General features: G+C 44.2%; 1 protein-coding gene across 1 annotated transcript in view; it reads right to left on the bottom strand.

Annotated features, from left to right (window-relative positions):
• Positions 1–4,019: 4,019 nt before the first annotated feature.
• ASB7 (ankyrin repeat and SOCS box containing 7) overlaps positions 4,020–12,953 on the bottom strand; it is a gene marked incomplete at its 3' end in the record, with an annotated part of 28,358 nt that continues 19,424 nt past the window's right edge. Inside the window, exon 3 of the mRNA XM_080693490.1 lies at positions 4,020–4,159. Within this exon, the coding sequence (XP_080549616.1) occupies positions 4,020–4,159 (140 nt within the window). The remainder of the gene's footprint in view (positions 4,160–12,953) is intronic.

Raw genomic sequence — 12,953 nt, 5'->3', positions numbered from 1 at the left:
GCATGTTCTTTCATCTTGGACACCCAATTACATGGGATGTGGAAAGAGTTCTTTTATCAAGTAGATAATCTGTTTTATCAATAGCTAGTAAACCATTTTCATAAACTGTCCTTCAGCTGAGAAAACAATACACTCCTTACATCAGACTGGAAAAGGAATGACTTCAGGTTTTCCAAGCAACACAGCTATTTTTCAAATCCGAACTCCCCTGCTGACCATTAGAAAGTTTCAAATGTCCCATTCTTGGCCTTCACTTGTGGCAAACCCTGGACGAGTGTGCGCTACGGCTGCAATTCTCAAAGGTCCCTGTCCTGCACCGCGTGTTAAATAGTCTGTCGTCCCTCTTCCTTAGCACACCATCATTCATAGGCATTTGAGGTCTCGCCTGAAAACCAAGTGTGCTGGGTCACACGGGGAAAGCGAGACTCCAAGTTACTTGGCTTCTAGCTCCCGCAGCCTAAAGGGCCGCCTGGAGCGTGCCGCGGTGACTGGCTCGTGTTCAGAAGGCTGTGGTCTGAACCGTTTTTGGATGAGGCCGGAGGTGACCGTGACCCACGAGGCCTCAAGGTGGATGGACAACTCGAGACTGGCAGTCTTTCACAGGCTGGTATCTGCAGAACAGATTCGAAAAACTGAAATACGACAGAGGGTAAACACTAGCTTATCTGACGTCTCTGTACAGTGATGCTGTTTTCTGAATCACATTCTTAGCTCCCAGTGAGCGAAAATGTTGACAAATGAAGGACAGGTTTTTGTTTCTTTTCACCAAATAAATAGCTAGAACGATGAAAAGGTTAAGGCAGATTAGAAATAAAACGCAATTCCAACGTGATTTTTTTTAAACCAGATTTAAGTTGTTGTTGTTTTTTTTTAATTCAAATTGACCCAAAGCAAAACTTACATTACAAAGGAAGAACAAAATACATTATGATATTAACACAGTGGGAGCCACATGAAAGGTCAACTTGTGGGCAGACGGCCTGATCCCAGTCACGTCCTGGGCTGACGAGCAAATCCTGCAGGGAACTTAGAATCTCAATATCGCACGGTCCGCTGGTAATGAACTGGGCGTCCTTGTCTCTGAGGGTGTGCATCTGACGAGCCAGGCTAGACTCCCCCAGGCTCCAGATGTGCGCTCCGCTGCCAGAGCCCTGAATTCTCTAGCGGAAATGCTGTTCCAAGCATGACAGATAATGAATTAGAAAACAAAACAGTCAAGCCCTCCGGACTAACAAGCGTGGATTATTCTGTAGTAAATAGTTTAGAACCATGGGAATTAAATAATCTAAAAACACTCTTACTCTGCTGTACATTTATAAACACAAATATTTACAAAATAAAAACAAACTTGTTTTCAAAAAATGAGGTTTGCAGTTCATTAATGATCATAATCTTTTATGAGCTGGTTTCTTTGGTGTACTTGCCAAATATACTTTTATAAAGATTTAGTAACAGGTTTCAAGAAGAAATTTCAAAAGAAACACAGAAAAATCAGTAACAAATTTGATAACATGCTGAGTATTTCAGCCGAGATTCTGGGAAAAACCGATCAGTTGATTTCCGGAAGACTCCCGTCCCCTCTGTTCGTTACATGAGCACAGAATGCCGCTCTGCCCATCAGACTCAAGTGCAGACCGGCATGCTCACCGCTGTGCCCCGGCGTGACCAAGTGCGAAACATTTCAGTAAATCGGTACATACAATATGTGATTGGGACTTTTGAAACAACAGGCATAAAACATTCTTCTTAAGCCTCCAGATAAACCAAACCTCAAACAATAAATAATGGAATTATACACTTCTTCATTAAATAGAAATTTCAATTCCAGGGACAGTTCTCGTCATTTTTTTTTCCTTCTGAAGTCACAGCAGCAAGACAGAACAAAGAATTTACCTTAATATGAACTTTTTACTTGGAATTCCCTGACTCCAACTCAGTGGCTAGCACGGTTTACAAACCTTTGAATGGCTGGGGACAGAGTATCATGTGAAACTGAATAAATTAATGTACCATATGGGAAAAGCCCTGTGCAAATACGATATTGACCTCACCGCCCAGGTCGGGATCCCGGGTGCCCTCGGCCTCCCCGCCTACCTGGGCTGGGTAACACTCATCCTTGACCACACCGTGCCCCTGGTGCCGTATTGCATCTCAGCTCTGGCCGGTTATTAGTTTCAAGAACGAGAATACAGCTCAGCAAGTGGCTTCACGGGGACTCTTGGGAAATGAATTTGTTGGAGATATTTTTACAAGGACAAGGTCTGACCGCCCGCCCGCTCCTATCCATCAGGCTCCTGCTACTGCTGGAGATAGCTGCGGAACTGGCCACGTGCTGACTAGTTGCCTGAAAGCCACATCCGCCATTTCCCCCAATAATCCTTTTTTCTGAAGCTGTCCTTTCTGTAGAAACCTGCGTATCAGATACTCCAGTGCCAAGGCTACACTTCAGCCCAGAGCACAAACATTGTGCTTCAGACAACAGCACTGCTGTCTCTGGAAAAGGGAAGCCACAGCAGACGCCTATCTCTGTTTATATTTCTAGGTGAAAGAGATTGACATGTCATGACTTAAAGTCAGAGAGGAAAAGAGAAGCCCTTCATCTTGTAAACTTGTGGTAACAAATTTATTAACAGCATGGAAATGCTGTCAAGTGCCCCAAGTGCCAGGAATGATACCGGGACATTTGCAAAGGTGCTTCAGAAACACACGGAGGACAAATGAAACACAGCCACGTTTCCAGGGCTGGCATGGACGCCCAGTGCCCGGGACCTCCTTACCATTCCCGACATGTTGTCATATACACTGTTCCCAACTGCCCACACGTGCCCCCTCAACCAAGAAAGTAAAGTAACCTTAAGAGCTTCACTGTACACAACCTTGAAAGAGACAGGAAATGTTATTAGCACATGAGGAATTAGCCAGACTTACAAATATGCACCCATGAAAGATTTTACCCTTAAACGGGGAAGAAAAAAAACAACCCACCATAAAACCAGCCCAAACTATCTGACTATTAGAGAAGCCAAATGCTTTAACAATAGTCTGGGTGATTTTTAGGGCAGACTCTACCACCAGGATATGAAATTTGTGGCTGAAAGGAAAAGACAAAGCTCAAGATAGAAACCGTGTCCTGGCGCACTATGGGTCGGCAATAAAAATCGAGGTGGCGGCGCCTGTTCTCCCGGGGCATGTCACAGCCGGCTGTGGACCGGTGATGTGGGACTGAAAGAAGGGACAGAATCCACCCAAAGAGCGTGGCACAGGAGGCACTGCCAGAGAAACGGTGCACTGGCTTTACAAAGTTATTTTCTAACCCATTATTATTAATTTTTTTAAAAGCACAATTCAACTAGAGACAGAAATTGAGACACAATGATGTCTCAGGGTAGTGTCCTACAGCTGTTAAAAAAAAATAAGTTAAAAACAAGAGCATACCAAAAGGAAAGCAGAGGTACTGGGTTTCAGTCATCGGAAAGCTACATTACTTGGGAAAACCAGAAACAAAACAAAACAGTTTGAAACAGCCGATCTGCACGTATTAAAGGTAGATGAGGTGAAACCAAGACTTTGAATTTTTTCTCAGGGCATTTTCCAGCAGAGCCCAGGGGCTCCCTGGGGGAGACTGCACCTCCAAACTTTAGCAAGTGTTCCTCTGGTTTCCAGGACTGCATTCATCAATGACCCTATGCATTTGGAAAGGGTAAATTCTCCACTCCAAACCTGCTCCCATCATTCAGGAAAGAATTCTTCTAAATGCAGGATTGTATAGAAAGCTTGGACCTCTTAAACTTGGACCAAGAAACCAAATTAAGACCTTCAAGCATGTGGTGTATATGTTCACATATATAAAAAATCCCTCCCCCACAATGAAAACCAAACAAACAAAAAACCTAAAAGTGTATACCTGCTTTCTGACTTCACAGCAAATCAGAAATTGCATAGGATATACTTTGTGCAAGGCAAAAAGCCTTTTGAGTATCTGGAATATAACTCCTAATCTCGCTCACAGTTCTGAAAGATCAGATATCATCAAATTTGTGTTTTAAGTAGTCTTTCATGACCTTGGCAATCGGCAGTTCATCAAGGAGCTTTAAGTTTTGAAGGCCTATACATTGTCGAATTTTAATTCGGCACAGGTCCTGTAAGATTCTGGGCTGCCCTACAAAGACAGAAAAAAGAACATGTTACAAATCTACCGAGCACTACTGAAGACGGGCTTTGGGGCTGTGAAAACAATCCCTTACTTCAGTGGGACGTGCGTGTACAGACGTGCCACGTCCGTGACTGGAAGACCTGCCCGGCACACCTCGGCTGGCCCTGCTCACAACCCTTGGTGATACGTATGGCGGGTATTTCCATTTTATACAGACCGAGTCTCAGTGTCAGAGATTTAAGTAAATCGCTCAATGCCAGAAAACCGATGAAGGCTTAGACTCAACTACGGGCAGTTCTTCTAATTCTAAGTCTGGTACTCCTTTCCATGACAAATTAAGAGAACTCTGGCGTTTGTCCTGATGGGGCCTCTACCCTGCACACAAAGCTCTGTGAGCCAATCACTTCTCTGGGCTTCGGGGACCCTCCGCTCTGGGCCTAGGATGCTGAAGCGCCGCTGCATAGCACGTTCTCTACGGGGCTCTCCCAAAGGGCCTCTGCCCACGTGTTCACTATCATTCTGGACAGAGCAGAGTCTTCGTTGAGCGGTGCGGCTGGGAGGGAAGGTGAAGCGGCGCCTCGGGCCAGCCTGAGACTGTGTGGCTTCACACCTCGCCAGCTGATCCTGCCAATAACCCTGCTCGTCCCCCAACTCGACACGAAAAAATAGCAAAAGCTCAGTTTCTTTTGCTTGTGAACACTTCGTTTTCTCCCAAAACGATCTAGATGGCCAGACACAGGCAAGTTCTTCAGCGCTGCTTCAGTGGAGTCGTGCGCTCTGCTCTCCTATGAAATGGGACGGTAACAAAGTCTACCACGTACAAAATGCTCCCTGTGCCCTGCACTGTTACAAGCTCTCGATCCACATCAGCCCCCTGACCCTCCCACGAGGGAAGTACTCTGATCATCATTCCCATTTTACCGATAGTCTCAGACCAAGTGGCATGCTTAAAGTCAAGTAGATGGCCCATTCGGCGGCTCTCAGACTTTTCTGTCTCAAAACCCCATTGCACTTTTAAAAATGGTTGAGGACTCAAAAGAACTTTGATGTGGGCAACACCTATGGAGAGTTACCACAGTGAAAGTTAAAACAGAAATTTCAGAAGTACTTATCAACTCATTGACAAGTAATAAAATTAAGCCTGTTACATATTAAAGTGAATAAAATATTATAAAAATGTATTTTCCAAACCAAAAGTAAAAAACAAAAATGGCAAGAGAAACGGCACACCTTCACATTTATGCAGTGTTTGTTAATGTCTGCCTGAATGGACAAAAGATACATTTTTATACATGTTTGCGCCTTTAATCTGTTGAGACAAAAACCACAGTATCTAGTCCTTGGAAAACTCCATCTATACTCCTGAAAGAAGAAATGTGAAGAGGTTAGCAGTATTTTAGCAGTGTTATGTAAACCATTTTGACCTCACAGAAACCCTGAAGGGGCCTGGGGGCCCTAAGGCTGCCAGGCCATACTGGGCGGACCACGTGCTCTTTCTCTCTTGCTTGACCTGTACCAGTTTATAATGACCACTATTACGCAAAATTAAATAATCCTTTATAGTGAAGGAGGCTTCCTCCACCCCAGACATCTGTTGTGGAAGGCCTGACTGAGCTCTGCTTTCCAAGTGGATTCCTAGCCGCAGCTGTTTCCTTGGAAAGAGGGGGTATGTGTGTCCACAGATGTCTGTGAAAGAATCCACGCACGGGCGTGACCTACACCCTTGCGGGTCTCTGGGAAGGCCTGGGTCTTCACCACCTTCCAGATGTGTGCCGAAACAGTGCTCCATCAGAAGAGGCCGGGGGCTCCCTAGGGCTGCCATCAGAGCGCCTTCCTCTGCGCTGCCCAGGGAGGCTGTCCTACCTTCTCATCTCCGGTGCTTGACACCCAGTTTCTGTACTGTACGATGCTGGCCCTGAGGGCCAGGACCACGTCCGACGCCGTCTCCCCATGTGAACCCGGCACGTCACACGGCACTCCAGTGTAGCTGAACAGGTGACCAGTTCACGGGCTTGCCCGTGAGAGTATAAATAGCTCAGTGCAGGACACCCACGCCAGCAGCAGGTCCTTCCCTGACCTGCTCTGAAATACTCGCCACCAGCATTCACTCAGGGGCTACTGTGAGGGCAGATGGATTATCACTGCCGGTGTTCAATAAATATTTGTAGTATTCTAATCTGCACACGGAAGCCGCAATATGCATTAGATGTGAATCTTCTTTAAGTAAAGATTTTGATTTTCCAGGCCGATGGCAGGTTCTTTCCAAGTATCTTTTTTGCGGTACTGGGGATGGAACCCAGGGGTATCCTACCTCCGAGCTACACTCCCAGCCCAGTCTTTATTTTGAAACGGAGTCTCACTGAGTTGCAAAGGGCTTCACGAAGTAGCTGAGGCTAGCCGCGAACCGCAATCCTCCTGTTTCAGCCTCCTAAATGCTGGGATTATGAGTGTGCGCTACCACGCCCGGCTTTCGGGAATCATTTTAATGAAAAGGACCACCACAGTGTATTCAGGCAAAAACCAGAGGGGCATAAAGTTGACTTACATAAGCAGGCATTCATACTTAAATGAAAATGCAGGAAAAAGTGGTAAAAGTGAAATCACTGGAATTTGCTTAGTTCAGTCCCTTAGAAGGGGCTGAGCCCGAAGGTTACGTGACAGGAGCTCTTCTGACAGTCTTATTTGTGGCAGTGCGTCCCCTCCAAAAATCGCTGCATTCCCACAACCCTCATGGTTTTTGCAATGTGGCTGGATATTCTTCTCACTAAATAACTGGGAAAGACTCACGCTGAGAGGAACCACCTGTGCGGCGGGTAGGCGTCCACCGTGATTATGACGACAGCGTTATTGTTAGTATTTAGCGAGGTCGGCCGTCAGTTAGTGGTTGCAAACTAGAGTCAATGACTTTACTCGTTTGTGCCACGCAGTGTTTTCCGGGGCAAACGTCAGGGCCTCTCCACTTGCAAAATGGCTCGCTCAGATGGCCGATGAGTGGGTGCTGGTGGATGGCTGGTAGCTTGGTGAGGATTATCTAAACAGACTGAAATGCTTTACTGAACAGACATTCTGGGCCTAAATTTACCGGAACAGTTTGCTCAATTTGACACTGGGTTTTCTTCCTCTTCAAGCAGTGTGTGGTAGCATCCTCTAATACCTGGGGAGACTGTATGATCTTTTAAAGATTCTTTGAGCATGTGTAGCTTCTGCCTAGATAACTACCTTTAATGACAAAGACCATCACAGCGGTTAAAAGACCAACCCTGGAGCCAGGATGCCTGGGCCTGGCTCCCGGCCCTCCATCTGCATGATCTTGGCCACGGTGTTTGGCCTCCTGCCTCCATTTCCTCATAACAGCACCCAGCTCAAAGGGTTTACAAGCCATAAAAAGGTTAATTTGGGTAAAGTGAGAAGAGTGCCAAGCTCACAGGAAATATCTGGTAAACAAATTTAAGATATTAATTTTTAAATATGGATAAAGGTAATGCTTGCTTTGCATTCTCAAATGGAATTCACCTTCCTGGTGTCAAGACAGAAAGAAAACTAGTTGACTGTGTAACAGTTAAGAGACAACTGGTCCATTACGGGGAAACGGCCCTGGGCAAATGGGTGGAAGCCGTATTCTGGCAATCGCTGCATGACTCGTATCAGGCAGAGATGTGAGGGCTTTTAACTGTATAAAAAGACATGCAGGAATGGAACAGGGCTGTAATTATAGGTTCTGCACTTACAGAGAAGTATTAACTCATCTTGCCATATGTCAGCATTGGTGATTTGACAGTAGACTAAATAACAGAGGAATAAGAAGGACTACTCCGTGTAAATCTGTTATTCCTAAGACTATCCCGGGAGTCTCTTTTTCAGAAATAATATTTCAAGAATAGCAGATTCTGATGAAAAGAGAAATATGTATTTCTTGTAAATTTATATTTAAGAGTATTACTGAGCACCTGCTACATACTCAACAAGGTGCTATTCCAAAGATTAAAAGGGCAACAGGAGGAAAAGGGGGATGAGCAGGCAGGAATGAGGCGGAACATCAGCACAGATGTGCACAGCACAACGCCCGCTGGGCTCCCGAAGGGTCAACTCAGACTCTGTTAACTCATAACTGCCTCGTCATGGGATCGCGGCAGGGGAAGCGTGGGGGACGGCCCCCAAAAGAGCATAATTTAAGGAATTACAAATGGTTTGGGGGATGCAGAAAAAGTACCAGGTATTCAGATGATTGAACTACAGTAACATTCCATAACAGTTCAAAGGGTTCTTTATGAAGAAGCCCATCATTACTAATAATTGGGTTGGTATAAAATAGGAAATTGGCTTTTGAAGAGTCTAGTTTAGTATAAATTACAAAACAAGGGCCAACAGCATAATTTAGAAAATTAAATGTCCTAAACCCCCCCACCCTTTGACATCGTCATTACTGCATTTTGTTAAGATAAATTTATTTATCTGGATAAAAACATCTCGACTCACAAGGTAGATGAGGAGACACAACACAAAAGCAAAGGAGGTCTTGGGCTTCTCTCTGGGTCTGGAAGTCAGAGGTAGAGAGGTTTGTGCAAAGACCTATCTTGCCTCCTCGGGTTGCTTCACACGGTCTGTCGCTGCTTCAGAAACCTCTCCGTTAGGGGAACATCTGGAACGGTCTCCCAGTACCTCTCTGCTTTATCTCAACTCCCCACTTTTAAAATCCTTCACAAACACATTTTACTACTTTGCTCTTACCTCTGAATTCTCTTTGCTCAGACTTAGTATGAAATGTACTAAACCAATCTTGCTTTCTAGGACCAAAGACAATTTCTAGCCCCCCCTAAAATAAAAACCCGGATATTCTCTTAGAATCCTAACGAATGCAGTGTCAGCCTGCCTCTGACCTTAGTCTCTTGGTCATGTTATCCCCCCCCCCACAGGCAAATGAGCTTTGATCTCTATTTTCTATATGAATTAAATCAAACAAAACCAAAGTCTTTAGATGCGTTAAAAACAGAAAGAAATAAAATATCATGAAATATGAACATTGGTTATTTTCTGTAACAAAGAACCTTAAAACACGGTCTGATTCGACTCAGAACTATGTGCTACTTATTCATTTCTAAAAGTGGCTTTTGATCACTAAGAGTAGAAAACCTAGTAAGGCTAGGATTAAACCTCTGCAAAACAATCCCCAGTTTATTAGAAAAAACAATAATTAAAAATAACTGCAGTTAAAAAGGTGCTACGCAAATTATTTCTCCAGAGAGTTACGGCATACAAGTCATCCTTCCAAAATAAATAAACAAACGATCAAAGCATTCACTGGAAAGGAAGCCGGTGATAGGCAGGTTCAGGCACTTGACTAATCTCTGCTCACACACCGACTGATGGATTTAGCTTAGAGAGCCACAGCACAGCTGGGCACAGCGGCACACGCTTATAATCCCAGTATTTGGGAGGCTGAGGCAGGACGATCACAGGTTTGAGGCCAGTCTCAGCAAATTAGTGAAATCCTGTTTCAACTTTTAAAAAATATAATAATAAAATAGAACTGGGGGTACAGTTCAGAGGTAGACTGTCCCTGGATCCAGTCCTCAGTACTAAAAACCAAAACCAAACCAAACAAAAAACAAGAAAACCATCCAACCACAGCCTATTCCACTTTATTAAAATTTAAAAAGAGGAGCCATGGTTTTTATTGGTCCTTTTAATTTTTTATTTTTTATTTTTAATTTTTGGTGGTACTGGGGTTCCTGGAAGCCCTTCTACCTCCGGCTACACTCCCAGACCTATTTTGTGCTTTTTATTTTTATTTTTGGAAACAGGGTCTCTTAAGCCAGTGTGGCTGGGTTCGAACCTGAGCAATCCTCCTGTCTCCGCGTGCGCCACCACGCCCGGCTTATTGGTCCTTTTTTTTTTTTTTATAAAGGTTTTCTTTTTATTTCATTTTTTGCAGTGTTGGGGATTGAACCCACAGCCTTGTGCATGCGAGGAAAGTGCTCTACCACTGAAATATATCCCCCATCTCAAAGGCTTTTTTCTTTATTTTGAAATCTTATTTTCAAAGTTTTACTTCTACAAACCTAGTACTTTTGTTTTAGCAAAAACATAGTACTTGACTATTGCTGAAATCTAAACAAAAACATATTTCTGGTTATTGCGATATTTATAAAATAGCATTTTTAAACATCTGTGACTGATGTTCCAAAAAGTTACCAGCTTAAGTACTTGACAGATGAAGCCTCCTGGGAGCCAGTTTACACAATTTAGTTCCATCCACTTAATCTTTCCCTTTGGGAAGTAGGAGCCATTCAACGTCTTAAAATATACAAATCAAAGTCCCCCCCAGTCCTGCCTTTTCTATACCGCTGAAACACACTGGTCATTGCTTCCGGTCTTGAGTGGTGTTTTCTGTGACACACCACCCTGCCTTGGCTCAGACTCTTTCAGACATTAAATACAAACTCAACTGGCATATTCTCTGGGAAAGGAGGATCACAGGTTTGAGACCAGGCTAGGATAATCTAGCCCCGAGCTTGCCACAGAAATAAACGACGCCGTGGGAAAGCAAGCCATGCACATAAGCTGCTGATGCGAGTTAAAGGTTTATTTACTAAGGGGCCTGGCACTTTTGACACGTCAGCATGCGTGGCAAATCTCTGAAGACTGGCCTCTGGAGTCCGATGTACTACGTCTTCCAACTGATATAAAATGCAAATCTGTTTGCGCCCACAGTATCTGGCAGAGCCACAATTTTATAGACAAACTTCAGGAATCACCGATGTCTACAGAGCCTAAGTAGTAAATATACTAGCATAGGGCAAAGAGTAATTTAAAACATATTAACTTTCAGCAGAAACACATTAGCAATTAGACAAATTCTAAAATACGAGGCTAAACCGGGCGTGGTGGCGCACACTTGTAATCCCTGCGCTTGGGAGGCGGAGACAGGAGGATTGTGCAGGTTCGAAGCCAGTCACGCTGGCTTAAGAGACCCTGTTTCCAAATAAAAAAGTATAAAATAGGTCTGGGAGTGTAGCCCGGAAGTAGAAGGGTTTCTAGGAACCCCAGTACCACCGAAACAAAACAAAACAAAACAAAACAAAAAACGAGGCTAACTGGATGCCCGGCAAAAATCTGACTGTAGAAATGACATATCACTAGCTTTCGACTTTTTAATTGAAGGACTCCTTTGCATCTTTAACACGAGAGGCTCTCAAAGAATTCTTAGTTATGAAGGTTGTATTTATGTTTAACATTTTACAAAAACCACTGAGATATTTAAGAAAAACATTGATTCACTTGAAAATAACAATACTGAACATATCGGCTGAAATAAATTTGTATGCAAAACAAAATTAAGCTGCTTTCTAAAACAAAAAAAATATGGTGAGAAGACTGGCACTGTTCTCACATTCCTGCAAATCCCTTACGCTGCACAGGTCCACGCTTACACCCGCTGCACTAAGCCGTGCTGACTGGAGCGCCCGAAGACACCCGGCCCCACTCAGATGTGCAACTGGGAAGGAAGGAATAAAGACTTTAATAGCTTTTTTAAAAAAATGATTGTGGATCCTCCATGATACTCTATCAAAAGTAGAAAAATGGCGATTTCTTTTTTCTTTTTTTGCAGTACGGGGGATGGAACCCAAGGGCATTCTACCTCCGAGCGACCATCCCAGTCCTACTTTCATTCTTTATTATAAAACAGGGTCTCGCTGAGTTGCAAATGGCCTCACTAAGTAGCTGAGGGTGTGCGTGAACCGCGATCCCGCTGTCTCAGCCTCCTGAATGCTGGGGTGACAAGCGTGCGCCCAGTAAGTGGTGCTTTCTTAAAGGCTAGTCGTGATAGCTGTGACACAGAATCTGAAAACACATCAGCGAGCTTTTGTGCTCTTTAAATTAAGATCCACTGCTCAATCCTGGACTTTGAGTGGATCTTTTACCATGTGTGATTCTGTAACCAATTATTCGGAAAACACAGTTCAGTGGGTTATGCAAATCTTCCAAACCTTGGCCAGTTTTCAGGATATGCTGTCAAAAATCGCTTTTGTTACTATCTGCACCTATCTCAGAGAAGTCCTACATACCAGACCCCAGGGACAAATTCAAGTTCTCCGAAGTCCCATTTCACAGCTCCAATACTGACTGGCCCTCAATACTGCCAGGCGTTTTCCTTAAAGTGACAGAAGAGCTATAGCCATTTTCAAGACAAGATCTACCAAATGCCCAAGACTCAGTGGCCAGAGTTTGGCTGTCATTCCTTCTGGAAGGTGTTCGTCAGCACACTCGGCAGACACTGGCTGTGTTTACTGCCCGGGGGCGTGGAGCCAGCCTGTTCTCTGCTTCAGCTGGCTCTCTTGGGGAGGCCACCCCACTAGCTCCAGCTGCAGGAGAAGGGTATCCTCAAGTCTGGATCAGAGTGGTCTGGCTGCAGGTGACCGGGCCCTCTGTGGCTTCTCCCTCTGCTCATCACCAACATGGCACCAGAAGGCACACCTTTATATCTGCTGTTTTACAGCAGCGCGTATCAGAGTTTTTACAGCAAGTTCTCCAAAAAGCTATAGTTTTTAAATTCCAGGATTACAATTTTTGGGGTCTCTTCTAGTTTAAATATTCCATTCCTCGGTATCTATTCAAGAAGATTAATTCCAGATTATGACACCGATACATGCATATTCATGTATAGAGCAGTACAATACACAATAGCCAAATTATAAAACCAACCATGGTGCCATCAACAGATGAATGCATTACAATGTGGTCTTTACACACAGCAGAATTTCACTCTGCCATAAAGAACAGAATTGTGTGTGCTTGGTAG

This window comes from Muscardinus avellanarius (genome assembly GCF_963383645.1).
Source record: "Muscardinus avellanarius genome assembly, chromosome: 3".
Classification (NCBI taxonomy): Eukaryota; Metazoa; Chordata; class Mammalia; order Rodentia; family Gliridae; genus Muscardinus; species Muscardinus avellanarius.
The sequence above is the reverse complement of the archived record's forward strand: the minus strand, read 5'-3'. Positions and strand labels throughout refer to the sequence as shown.